Source organism: Hydra viridissima, unplaced genomic scaffold, assembly GCF_058129835.1.
Source record: "Hydra viridissima isolate aposymbiotic clone 2 unplaced genomic scaffold, HvirCarnegie_v1 scaffold_1, whole genome shotgun sequence".
Taxonomy (NCBI): Eukaryota; Metazoa; Cnidaria; class Hydrozoa; order Anthoathecata; family Hydridae; genus Hydra; species Hydra viridissima.
The window spans coordinates 8,840,086-8,854,555 of NW_028324300.1; the positions used below are offsets into that span (position 1 = coordinate 8,840,086).

Consider the following 14,470-nt stretch of genomic DNA (forward strand, 5'->3'; position numbering starts at 1 on the left):
TATATATTCTAAGATTTCTGTACAGCTGTGAAAGATTTGGAACATAATTTTTTTAATCAAAGTTAACTCTTTTCCAAAGCAATTCTGTAGAATCCTAAAAGATTTTTATTACTTTTGTCCCTAATATTTAGTTGAGCTCATCATCTCATGCTGACCCTGATAAATCATAGTGCAATAGATAGATAGATAGTGCTAATCAATCCAATTCTACATAAATGCTTTGCAACGCATTTTTCACCTGATAAGATTTTTCTCTATATCGAAGATGTCTGTCTAAGATAAAGAGGAGATTGAGAGTTGATAGAGTTCTGGAAAGTTGGCAAGGTTGATTAGAAATAAATCCGGATTTCATTCACCTTACCAAGTTCTTTATTGTTTACTATATTGGCTTCAGATTTTATATAATTATTATAAAGATCTTGAAGAGCTCTCAATGAGTGGGAATCTTTTCCACGTTGATCAGAAGTGTTAGTTAAGTGGTCCCACTTCTATAGCGATTGCTATGTCTTGAGTTCTTAGGCACTATTTGTTCACAAATTTACTGGTGAAGATGAATTTCATTAGTAATTGTTGACAAAATCAGCGTGATAAAAACATCTCCTCCATTAAATTCCTTAAATCTACATCCTCTGTGACTAAACTTTAAGGAAACATTTCTTGCTCAACAAATGCATTCATTTCTTAATAGGATACGACTGAAACTACCATGGCTGTTTTATCTACCTAATGGCCTCCCAGTATATTTGATCATAATAATTATTGGTGTTTTTTTTGCTTTGCGGTTATTTTGACAACAGTTTTACAGTAGTTTTGAAAAAAGACGCAACTGAGGTTCAGCATACCCTTTTATGTTTTTCTTATTTTATTTTAGATACTTTTATTCTTTTAGCTGCAAAAATTTTTTCCACAAACTTTTTCTCAAATACTGAAACTTTTATAACACATAAGAGCACATCATTCGAATGCATCTTCGTAAAGAAAATCTTTAATTTTTGGAAGACGAAATCAATCTTTTATGAAGAAAGAGGTACATGCGTTGCTTCTGTACCCCTTTCTTCAAAAACAATTAGCGAACAATCTTAAAATTAAAATCACGTTAATATGAATAACAGATTTTTCGTTTGTAAACAAATATGCTTTACATTTTTCTTTAAAAATCAAGCGATGGTTTTGCAATAAGAAAAAACACTCTTCCTGGCTGTTAATCATGTTGAAGGTAACTCATCCGGACATATTGGCGCAATTCTTTGTTTGATTGTCTTGGTGGAAGGTGATGCAGAAATATTTTTGTCCTTTTTTTTTGGATTCAACTCTTACTTATTATTCATTCTACAACAATCAGTTTTATAATTTGCTCTTTACATATTACTATCAAAAATACTCTGTTTTGGGGTAAAAAAAATTAGAGAGTGACAATGAGCTAGAAAATAAATGACGAATAAAAGATGAATAAAAAAGACGTTGGTGAAAGTCTCTACTTCAAAATGATGACAAGAGAAAATGATCAAATTGCAGTCTGTAAATGGCTCTTCTCAACTCTTCCACAATTATACTAAACTTTTAGATATCATAATTAATTTTCTATTTAATGTTCTAATTTTTTGCTCTTCGATTAAAGTTGTATCTTTTTTCGTTTCTCAAATCTTATCAAAAGAGTCTAATAAAAGGAAACACACAAAAGATATCTGTGAATATTTTCAATTTTCTTTGATAGATTATTCGTTTCGAAAGGATCTTTGCATGTTGCAATATTACATTTTAAAGGTAATTGCAGTTTATGAATTGCTAACAACTCAGAGAACTACTTTGAAAGTAAGACATTTCTTCAATTTCATCCTTTCTTCAATTCCATCGATATCTTATTTCATGAACACTGACGCGATCGGACGCGTTTGATGATGGGACACGTTTGATGATGGGACACGTTTCTTGGTTAAACTGTGCTTACCTACCGCGTTATTGTTTAAGTGTCAGCTAAAAATCATGAACAAAGATTTTTAATTGACAGTGCTGATTCATTGGTTCAGGACCTTCATTATCAACCAAAAAGTTGTTTAGTATTTCGTGTTTTCTTTTTCAAGTATGGCTCATTGATTTTTTTGACATCGGACTTTAACCAATGATCAAAATCCTCTTATGGTATTTGTCTTTATTTGTCTCTATTTCATAGCTTTGTGACTTTGGAATCTTTTACTTGACTTTAAACAATAAAATTGTGTTGGGACAGCTTAAAAGGTTTGTACATCACATTTTTACGTCATGTCTCATGTTCTTTTTCTTAATTCTCGCATTTCATTAAAAAGCATAAAACCTTTTTTATTCTTCATAGCATCACCATTTGCACGATTCAAAGCCCCATGAGAGTCAAAGCGCCCCCCCCCCCCCCCCCCCCCAGTGTGTATAATAGATTTTGCATTCATATTTTTAAATCTTTTAGCAACGCATCGTTTGAAACCAGATGCTCTACAATAGGATTTTTCACCGCAGTTGCCAGCCGTTAATAAGTTTTTATTGTTAACAACTGGGTAGTTTAGTCTATTTTAAGTTTATTTTAGCCGTTATTAAGCTAATTTATTTTTAGCAGCAATGGTAATTTATTAGCTGTAGCTCCTTTAAGTAAATACAGGGTGCGGCAGCGATTCGCGAACTCATTTTTGGCAAGGTTTTGTGATGTAAATAAAATACTTCCGCAATTTGTTTTTGTTGATTAATGTTCAATAACCGTCTTAGATTTTAACAAAATTGTGAATAAAAAACATTTTAGTTAAAAGTTTTACAATGGAAGCCAAAACAACCGAAGCTTTAAATTTGATTCACGCGGGTTTACCTGCACGTGAAGTGATTCGTGTTTCTGGAGTGTCTTAAACTACATTTTACAAAGTGAAAAAACGTGACAGAGCTGAGAAAGCCAAAATACCATCTCCAGTGAACAAAAAAAAGTTTATAAAAAGTTTACAGAAAAGCTTAAAAAGCATGTCGAAAAGAATCCTACTGTATCCATTAGAAAGACAGCAAAGTTGTTCAATATTGATGAGAGGACAGTCAGAAGAACTCTTAAAACACTTGGAAAAGTCAGTGTGGCCCGACCTTCATGTCAACTTTTGACAGAAAGACTAAAAACTTAAAGATTGAAGCGATCAAAGAAACTTCTGAGTCAGCTGAAAAGCCATGCTTCGTCAACAATTAATGTTTTCTCAGATAAAAAACATTTTAGCATTGACTGTGTGATAGATAGGTGTAATGGCAGATTCATTGTGCAGAAGAGTGACAAAGCACCACCTGTGTATCACACCAAGCACCCTCAGTCCATCATGATGCTAGGAATCATCGCTTCCAATGGAGAGAAATGTCCAGCAATCTATATTAAAGAGAAAGAAAAAGTTACCTCTAATGTGTATATTAGCTTATTAAAACGCTATGTGGTGCCATGGCCGAAGAAGACATTCCCAGAAAGCAATTACACTTTTCAACAGGACAATGCACCTTGTCATAGGTCCAGAAAAAACTCAACATTATCTTCAGGACAATATGACTAATTTCTGGCCCAAACACTTTTGGCCACCATCCAGCCCTGACCTGAATCCCCATGACTATAGTATATGGAGCGTAGTTGAGAGTAAGGCTTGCAAAAAGACCCACTCAAGTGTCAAGTCATTAAAGTCATCAATTACCCGTGCTATGAAATCAATTTGAAGGGAATGTATAATAAGCACCTGCCAGTCCTTCCGCCCTAGGCTTGAGGCAGTGATCAAAAAAAAAGAAAACCTAATTGAATGTTAAGGTAGGAAAAGTATTTATCTTCAACTTTTCTCCTGTTAATATTCCGTGAATTTAGTTTTTTAGTGCTTTAAAAATTGATTTTGAAAAATGTTCTAAAAAGTTCGCGAATCGCTGCCGCACCCTGTACAAACCAATTTTTGCCCCATGAACTTTTAGTGAGTTATCAATTCTTAGTACACAGTTTTTCATATTGTTTACATCAGTTGTTTCGTCAGCCATGACGGAAAAGAATGTGCGATTTTTGTAAAATAGTGTTTAAGAAATCGTGAGCCATCAGCTCTTAAATGAGTATGTCATTCAATCATCCAATTATATTTAATCATAGAATTTAATTGAACGTCAATCTTTTATTAGTCTTCTCATAATCTTCGTTTGGAGGAGGATCCCATGATCCTCCTCTATACAAAGCATTAACAGTAAGTAGTAGTTTGAGTTTGAGTTATTCTTGGAGAGATAATCCTTAACACCCACAAAATCTGACATGCGAAATGGGCTTGTAATAAACTTTGTAAATAAACTTCCAATAACAAATGTAAACATATGAATTAGAAAGCATAATGATTTTTTGCTGTCTGATTTTTTATGTTTAAGGAGATCCCAATCTTTTTCTAAAACTTTTTCTAATGAAACCAATTTCAGTAAAAGCCGGGGCTGCTTTACAAGTTGCTCATCCTTTAAGCATGTAAAAAAAGCAAAGAACTTTCTTAAGGTAAATGTGGTAATGAAGCCATTGAATTTAGTACATTAACTCCGGTACACTGGATTGAAAACTCCGGATTTTTTTAAACTCAAATAGTTAGAGGACTTGGGAATTAAAAACAAATAAAAAAACTCATAATTATTTTACTCCCTAAAGATTATCTTTTGTAATCCCTGAAATTATCTTTTATAGTCTCTGAAGATTATCATTTATTATCAGATTATTATTCTACGCAAGAATATAAAAATCAGTTAATGAAAATACTGACCTTTTCTGAGGAATTTTTTTTTCAATACCATTTTCGTTTCATTACCATATTTTATTTCACTTTATATTCGTGTCAATGAGAATATTACAAAACACAGGTCATTGCAAATAGTGATTCACGATTAACACACAATTAACTAAATATGATAATTGAGTTACAAAGTTAACAATGAAAATAAATTACTCACATAATCAGAGTTTCATAAAAAGATCAATAACTAGTAAAGTTAAGTAATTTTTATCTATCACATGTAAACACGTACAAATAAAAAGATGACAGGATTAAAGGTTTAGAATGAAGTTAACTGCAATAATTTTATAGATGCTTACAGATGATTGTTGGAGTGACTTTAAGAAAAGAGCCTTAGATCTAAGGATGAAACCTGTTTTTAGGGTTTTTGAGTGAATATTCCAAAATAAGATATACTGGGATGTAATGGAATTATTTTCATGTTTAATTGATCCTTTTACTTAACTGTTATCTTATAGTTAACGTCATGTGATGAAAGTAGTTAAGATGTAGAGTTGAGAGCAAACTGTTGTTTACATCAGGCAAATGAACTGTTTAAGAACTGAAGTTACAGAGGCCAAGAACTTTGATCTAAAATAAGAGGATGTCACTATGTAAATTTTTTCAAAACGTTACTGTAACTTTTACAAAGAAAATTTAGTTTTGAAAATTTCCACCATTTTAGGAGACATACTACTCTATTTTTAAGGGAAATGGCACTAACGTTATGTCGATTTGTTTCTTATTGTCCGTTGAAAGGGCTTAATTTAAGAATAAGATCATTTAAGTGGGTTTAGAATGAAAGTTTTACCAACAACACCGAGATAAGTTATATTACTTGATAAATTTCTTTTTAAGGTAAAGTTCTCAGGATGATTATTGTTAGTTTTCTTAGAAATGATGTTGCGTCTCAAGTAATACTGTTACACTTTCTTATACTCAATATTCGAAGCGATTGAATGAGATTTCCCGATATCTTTTGATGATCCTAATGAATATATTTAATTAGTTAACGTAATTGAAGAATAGTTTTGTCAGCAAAATAAGGCCTTTATTTAATTTTTGATAGAAAGATTAAGATTTTTGTATAGATATTAAAGAAAAGACCTAAAAATGGATCCCTGAGGGGTAGCAAACCAATAAAATTGAGTAAATGCCGCTTTTAGTACCGATTGTTTAAAATTCGAAAGGTAAAAAATAAACCATTCTAAATATCATAGTGGTTAAAATTTGAATATCACGATCTACGGAGCCAAAAACACAATAAATCACTGAAAACTCCACAAAGTAAGTTATCATCATCAAGAGCAACTCTTTTACTTTCTGTAATCTTAAAAAGAATGTGAACCGTAGAATACTTATTACAAAAACCCAATTGGTGTTTGTATAAAAATTATTATTTAGGAAATTGCATAATTTATTATCCATAAATTTTAAATGTTCAAATAAGAAAAAAGAGAAATCGGATGAAATTTAATGCAGTCAGCTGCAAATCTTTTTGTTGACTAGGTTGAGGATAATTTTGGGTAGTTTGAAGTTATCAGGAAATTTTCCTTTACAAAATGTGTTGTTTAAAACTTAACTTCGCAATTTATATTGGGTTCCAGACACCAGTTTAAGAAGTTATTGATTGGTTGTTTGGTCCAACACTTTACCTGCTAGTGTTACATGCGAGTGTAATTAATCCATTTTTGGTGAAAAATGAAATAAGAAAAATGAAACAATCCGAGAATATTTTAAGGGAAGAACTCTCGCACTATTGACTGAGTATTTAAGCAGTGAGTGAACAAAGTTGGTTCGTTCCAAAATGGCCCACATTTACCTTGTGATGTTAAAAAAAAAAATGATGTTTAAAAATTGCAACAAACATGTTTATACTTTTTTATTAGAGATTTTATTGGCTGATAAACCAGTGTATATAAAAAAAAAACTTCCAGAAACTTATGATGAAAGCACAATACAATATTTCTTGGCCCAAATGTTTAGGGAAATCATCTATGGAATAGAATTGTCCTCTTTTCTTATATGAACATAGTAAATTAAAGTTAGTGCAACTAGCCTGACAAAAATTAAACTATGGAACTCAACCTTTCATGCTTGAATCAGATTTTTGGAATTGCTTCTACATTCAGTGGTGATCACAGAAATAGCAATCCAAATGTTTTCTTCATTAACAACGTTTGACAGTAGTGACATTCCAGATTTTTTGAACTTCACCCCTAAAACTCATTAAAATTAGAAGTTTATTAATCTCGAAAAGCCACTCCAATAGCGTACCATAGGTTCTCAATTGGATTTAGATCGAGACTTTAAACTGGGTATTCTAGAACATTAATTTTATTTTTCTCAAGCCAAATTTTTACAGATCTCGCAGTATGCTTGAGTCGTTGTCGTACATTGAAATCAAAGTAACAAGTAGTTTATCATCAGCATACGTTTATAGACGTCCATTACGTTTTTTAATATATCTTTGTGTTTGTATTGATCCAAATTTCCATCAATTTTGACAAGCGGACCGATACAATGCCAGGAAACAGTTTCCCAAACCTTAATATTACCCCCACCGTGCTTCACCGTCTTTAGAGTATATGGTTTGTTTTCTTGCTTCATAGTACGTCAAGTATTAATTTCCAATCTGACGATTAAACTTAAATACATCAGTCCATAAAATGTTTTATCAAAAGGAAACATTATTATTTAGGAATTTTTTTGCAAACCTTAATCGCTTTAGCCGATTTTGTTTCGGAACAATGGGTTTCTTTTTGCTATACAGCTTCAAGGGCTGGCTTTTTATAAACAACGGCGAATGATTGGGACTGACACAACTACGTGATACTGGTTTTCAATTTTGGTTTTTGTTTCATAAGAAGGTAAAAAAAGGATCTTTTTTAAACATCCTAAATAATTGGTGATCAAAATTGGTTTCAAGTTTTTCTTAGCGGTGTCTTTCGATAACATATTTATATGTTATTTCTATGGTCACCACTTTGTGTATTACAGGCTTCCCTTTAGGAAAAAACCGTTCAAAGAACAAATGGATTTTGTTATAGAATAAATTTGTTTAAGTGGTTCAAAAATTGTAAGATATCAATAAAGCCAGAAGACTCTTTCAATACAGAAATTATTGAAATATTTTGAAAATTGACAGTACGCTTCTTGTCAAAAGCCTCACACTATCTTAACAGCAATCTTATGTGGATTGGATGTTGATTCTTTGAAGTTCTAGAATGCTCAATGAGAAACTACAGAACTTTAAGGCAGCTTGTATTCGTGGTATCCAATCTTATAAACTTTCCTTAAAGGTCAGTTTCATTATACAGCCGTGATATCCTTGTTATTCCCTTGGAAAAAGATATCAGAAACGACTTTAAGCTGTTTAGAAGGTAAAAAGAGAAATCTGAAAAAAAAAACAGGGAGTTAACAAAATCTCTTCCTTTAAACCTAGATCATTTTTAACATTATAGTAATGTTCTATACTACTTCTCAGGTTTAACGGATTTGCGGGGCAAAAAAGAAAAATGTGACAGCAGTTTTTTTTTATTGTGTGAAACCAACCTTATAATAATAATTCACTCTTGGTTTGAAGCAATGTTCTTGATAATGCAGATATTTTGAATATGTTTTAAACATAGGGAAAAGAAAAATAACAATGAAAGAAAAAGAAACCAAAAAAAACTGGTATAAACGAGGTCTTATTTTTAAATCATAATGGAAAAAAAAGAAAACACTTAAATCAAAGCTCCGGTTAATATTTAGACGCCAATATCATAACCGACTAAAAATTAAAATTGTGATAGCAGCAGCATATAAATTTCTTTTAAATAAAAGACTTCTGATGCAGATTATAATTCCTTCAATTGTAAAACCTCTTAAAATCATTGCTAAGTTGAGACTAACTCTACAATCTTGTAATAATAAACTCAATGTGGCTTAAGAAGTATTGCCAGTTAACCATCAATATGCATGAACTCAAAAAAATGTCTTAGTATTTTCAACTATCATTACTTCTGGCAATATTGAGCGTGAGAACAGCTTGTGAGAATAGATCTATTTAAGGTTAGCTTTTTAACCTCTTTCCCTCCTCGCTGGAGGTCCAATATGTGAACGGCCAAGTCAAAAAGGGAGTGAACTCAACTAAACGTCAATTAGAGATAAACGAAAAGAACACGTTAGCACACAGTGGTTACTGGCATTTTTTTCATCAATCTTTTAATGGTCACTTTGGTCACAAAATTATAAAAGTAAGCAATAACATAATATTACTAACTTTTAAGTACTAATTACTACGGGACAGCAATTGACATTAACTAACTAATAATAACATCTAATCAAATTATAGTAAGATAATGCCTAGATTCTAATTGAGCTCGGGTTTTAGTATTGAATATTCAAAACCAAACTCCAATCCACACAAAAATTCGAATGTGAATTCGCATTATAGATACGAATCTCTAACTATTTCTGAAGTGCAAAATACTATAATTAAAAATATTTTTTAGATTTATTAAAAGATTGATATTAAAAGATTATTATGAGATTCGTCCAGCAAGTGTTCGTGTTAGACGGGGATTCGTAACATAAATCCATGGATTTGTATTTATGAATCCACTAAATGTCTTTTTCATAAAAATATCAATTTCATCTCCATTAATTTTGCTACTCACATATTTTAAAACCATTTTCGACAGGAATATTAGAGTCAAATTATGAGTACAAAACGTTATTTTTATTAATTGTATTTTCTATGTTAATTTATAATTTTCTATGTTAATATACAAAACTAACTAAAAGATATAAGAAAAAAACTAGAACTTAAATTTAAAACCATAACTTTAAAATTTTAATTATACTTTATTATAACCATGTATGTTAATATTAAAAATAAGTTCAAAAGAAATAAAAAAAAATCTGGAGAAAAAAATATTTACACTTTTATAATAAAAAGGAGGGTAAATATAGCTTTAAGCTTTATGCAAATAAATAACCATAATATAAAAATTAAAAAGTTTAGGTTGAATTGAAAAAATCTCTTTACTAATTCTGATTACTCTTGACTATGTATGTATGTATGTATGTATGTATGTATGTATGTATGTATGTATGTATGTATGTATGTATGTATGTATGTATGTATGTATGTATGTATGTATGTATGTATGTATGTATTTGTGTGTGCATGTGTATATATATAATTTAGATATGTAGTGTCCAGAGATTCTTAAGTTGGCAACTATAAGTTCAAAAGATACATTATTATAATATTAGGAAGAGAGATAAATTCTAAACAACCCAAAATTGAGAAAGTGTTACAATAAACAGTTTTGAATCAAATTAGACAGAGTGAATCAACACATACTTCATTAGAGGGTGTGATTTGAAACCATTAGAACCATCAGGTCCTTTTGGTTGTCTAACAATCTCTAGTTGCTTGTATGTTCCATTGAAAATAGTGGATGAAGGTTCAATATTAGAACTTTTGTTTAATTCCAATCGCTTTAACATCCATGCGCTATGACAACTTTCATAAGATTCTTTAGACTTCGCTATCTCTTTACGATTTATGTCTGGACTTGATCCAGGACTTAAATTACTTATTAAAGGTGATAATTTGTATTCTTTATGAGCAGAAGAATGATGGGTTGATTTTTTTTTACGATGATAAACTGGACTTACTGCGGGGCTTGATAAAGGTGAAGAGTTTTGTGAGCTGTTATGTATTTCATTTCTGTAAAAATGCTGAGAGGTATTATCTGGTGAATTCTTTTGTGAGCGAGTATATCGTTTGCTACAATTCAAGAAGGAAGAAAATTCACTATCAGAAGAGCTTGCACAACTACTATAGCTATCATCTCTGGGAGAAAGATAGTGAACTGTATTTTTCTTTTTTTTCTTCTTCTTTCCATTACTCACATCTGAATCAGCATCTGAGGGTGTTTCACTATTTGCAATCTTCCTCAGTTGTTTTGGTCCTAGTTCAAGTAAAGAAACTTTAAGATCTTTATAAATATCATTAAATTGAGCTTTCAATGCTTCTTTTGCAGATTCTACATTTTTAAACTCAACCACAGCTACAACTTTTTCTTTAAGTTCTGGATGTCTAGAATAATGTGACTGTAGTTGATTGGAAAACTTTTGGTTTGCTTTTATAATTTGTACTGACAAGATATCATCAACCATAAAGCTAAATGCATTTTTAATGAAATCAATTGATGGATTTTCATGTGGAATGTCAGTTAAAACAAGATGCTGCACCTGTGCTTGATCTAAAAGCTCTCTGGGTAGTGGTTCAACTCTTTTCAATTTAAGCCCACTTTTGTCAACAACTAGTTTTGATGAGTTTTTAAGAGCTTCAGCAATCATTTTGTAGTCTCTTGTTAACATCCTCATTTGTTTAAATGAAGCAATGAGCTTAATATTAACATAGCCTTCTTTATTGCGCTTTACATGTTTCAATAAAAATTTATCTTTCATTAAATTCTCATCACTAAAGTAAAATTCTGCTTGAGCTATTATCTTTTCACGCAATATTTCAGTTAGGTTAACGCTTTCTTCACCCAACGACAATTCAGAATCTCGTCGATCAGATATAAATATGTTAGGGATCCTGTCTTCGTTATCAATATCAGATTTGCTTTCCTCACTTGACAGGTTTCCATGTTCAATTTTATCGCCTGCCATTTAATTAACTATACAGGTTAGTAAACGAAGTTATCTTTATAATTCAGGAAAGTGTTACAGTCAAAGTATCAAATTAACATAAACAGTTATCTATAAAAGTGAAATGAGGACAAACTAATTCACTCTTGAACCTCAACTAGATATTTCACACTTTCTTAGCACACTAAAACTTATTTTCTTTGTGCTAAAAATAGTAGGAAAATGTTTAACACTTTAAGAAATATCTTGCCATCACTCACTTCATTTCTACCAGAATTTCGTCACCTTCCTGTTTAATTAATTTACGCATATGGATTTGATTGGCTTATTGCACTATTTTGTTATGACGCTTCATGTCGTCATTTCTCTTTAAATAGATAAGAAGCGATAAATCACTAAAAAAATTTAAACAATAAAAGCATCCGAAGTGGTATAATAAACATTTTTTTTTTTTAATTTTTGTTTAAAAACGCTTCAATCAATATTTGACTTATATTCAATTTTTCTCGAAATACATATTGATCATTGTTTCGAAATCCAAAAACTGTTTTTTGGCTGCCACACTTGTGTAAAAAATATACAATCCTAACTGTAAAATGTAAAAGTTGCGTACAAAAAATGAATAAAAATAAAGAACATAGAGTTTAAAACGGATCACATATTAAATTTTTAATAAGTTTAAAACGGATCACATTTCAGTTCATATCATCATCAGTCATCTCAGCTGCCAAACAGATTGTTCGCTGCATCTTTTTTTAAATCAGATTTGACTTAACAAAAAATGGTCTCTAAAAGAATATAATTTTATTACTAAATTTAAAACATAAAAGGATAACTCTGTTTTATCTATATAATTTTATTGTTGCGTTGTCACCATAAAGATTATTTGCTTAAAAATATTCATTTGCGTTTATTAATTCACGTGAAAAATCCATAAGCATCCAAACTTGGAGCTTGGAACATGGAGCTTGAACATGGAACTTGAAACATGGAGCTACCAAATTTAACCTAAACTCAATCTAAATTCTTTTTAGATTTGAAACAATTGTTTATAATATTGCTTTAAATACATTATCATGCCCGTTCAATCCATAATGAATTTAAAGAAGACAAAAATGGCATATTTGTTCGATCTCAAAGTAGACGAAGAATTTGATTGGTTATTTGTGAGCTCGAATAAACAATTATTAAAAAGTAAAAATGTGAAGTTATAACAAATTAACTTTCAATAATAAAATTCCAGGGGCAACTAAAATACCCAATAGAATAAATTGTCGTTGTTATCCTGATGACAGCTTAGTAGCTACTTTAAATTTGCAAAAAACTGAAGTTAGAACAAATAAGCACTCCTGTCTAGAGCATCCCGCCATCGGAAATTGCGTAATTGCGTAAATTCCGATGTGAGAAATAGTTTATAAAGGTGACTCCGATGTGATTTAATCTCTTTATTTTCCGATATTTTCCGATGGTTTGTGGTGGCTTGCAAAATTTTGCTGTAATTTTGCGAAAACTTCGTAATTATAGATAAATACTTCGTAAATACCACAATATTACGAGTTTACACTTTAAATACGATTTATTGTGAAATTACGTGAAAATATCGTACGATAATGCGTAAATCTCGAAATATATCGGAGAGTGCGTGAAATTCTCCCCATCGGCCTCGGACTACATCGCACCTCCGATGTGATACCATTCCGCACCATCGCATCACACCGAATCCCACAAACTAAAGGTGATTGTCCACTTCCTCTGACTCCAGGCAAAGCCTTTTTTCAAAGTATGTAAAAACTGATTAGCATAGAACAGCTAACAACATATAACTTCTAAAATTACAGGACTGATTATAATAATCCAATATCTTAATTCAATCTTCTTCTATGATTACCAGGTTCTTCAAGTGCAAGAAAGCTGTTTGAAAACATCTCAAAACTTACCTCTGAGGACCTTACCGAAGTTCAAGTCAACACAGGCTTGTTAAATGCTGGCATCAAGAAGTTGGCAACAACTCTCAATCAAGTGGTAACCACCAAACTTGTTAAACCAGATTTTCAAGCCAAGTTTTGAGACGTTAGTAAACAATTCTCGGACCACTTCACCCAGACAACACTGAACATGACCAGTAAGCAGAAGTGACTCAAAGCCACTCAGTATTGTGCACTACGAAATTCTGGCTGAGCTCCAAAAAGAGGTTCTTCTGAGAAGACATGTATACTTTGAACACTTCATCAAAATTGGGATTGATAAAAGTGGTGGATTTTTCAAAGCTTTTGTTTGCTTATTTATTTTTTTAAAATGTTAATCGGATATTTTAGTTTTATGGTAGTACCAGCGGAAAAAAGGGTCAAAAAATTTTTTTGAAAATTGAAAAAAACATATTTTGGGGGCCCTTCAGGTGTTTTTTTTATGGGAACTTTGTTTAACATACAAGATGTTCTATATTCACGCAAAATTTAAAAGATAAAAGAAAAACTGGTTAAGACTGCTATTTTCACATCCTCCTTTATTTCGTCTATAAGCAATACTTTAAGAACCCAAAAACGTTATTATTATATCAGGATTTAATCGATAGTTTTTTTTGCTTGAAATGGGATTTGAAAAAAAAAAAAAATACGCGAATATGAAAAGGACAAAATTTCCTACCTAAACTGTAAATGCCAATAATTCGTCAATAACAGTAAATAATGATTTGACAAAAAATAAATCAACGTTTCCCTTTTTTTTTTTCGATGGTACTTTTTTTTCCATTTTACTTTTTTATTTTATTCTGTATGGTTTTTCCAGCCCACACAAAATTTTTGATGTTTTAATAAACTTTAAAGCTGATAAAATGAAATCTTTAATAATGTTACTTTGGTTTTTTTAAAGGAAAGAAAATTAAAAGAAACACTTTTCAAAATTTTAAAAAAGGACTAGGACATTCAATATCACTCTTACAACATTAATTTTTTTGAACTTTTTAGTTTTAGAGACAACCTGGTGCATTTGAAAGTTAAATCCTTTTTTTTTTTTTTTTTTTTGTTTGCTCAAAATATAGGAATATTGACTAAGACAGC

General features: G+C 31.0%; 1 protein-coding gene across 1 annotated transcript; it reads right to left on the reverse strand.

Annotated features, from left to right (window-relative positions):
* Positions 1-9,824: 9,824 nt before the first annotated feature.
* LOC145187768 (la-related protein 6-like) lies at positions 9,825-11,720 on the reverse strand. The gene has a single exon (XM_080064237.2). It carries the CDS (start codon positions 11,433-11,435, stop codon positions 10,089-10,091), a length of 1,347 nt encoding a protein of 448 aa, XP_079920363.2. The 5' UTR covers positions 11,436-11,720; the 3' UTR covers positions 9,825-10,088.
* Between the last annotated feature and the right edge of the window lie 2,750 nt (positions 11,721-14,470).

Excerpts from the sequence above, each read along its gene's own strand:
- LOC145187768 (XM_080064237.2), bottom strand. The coding sequence starts at position 11,435 with ATGGCAGGCGATAAAATTGAACATGGAAACCTGTCAAGTGAGGAAAGC.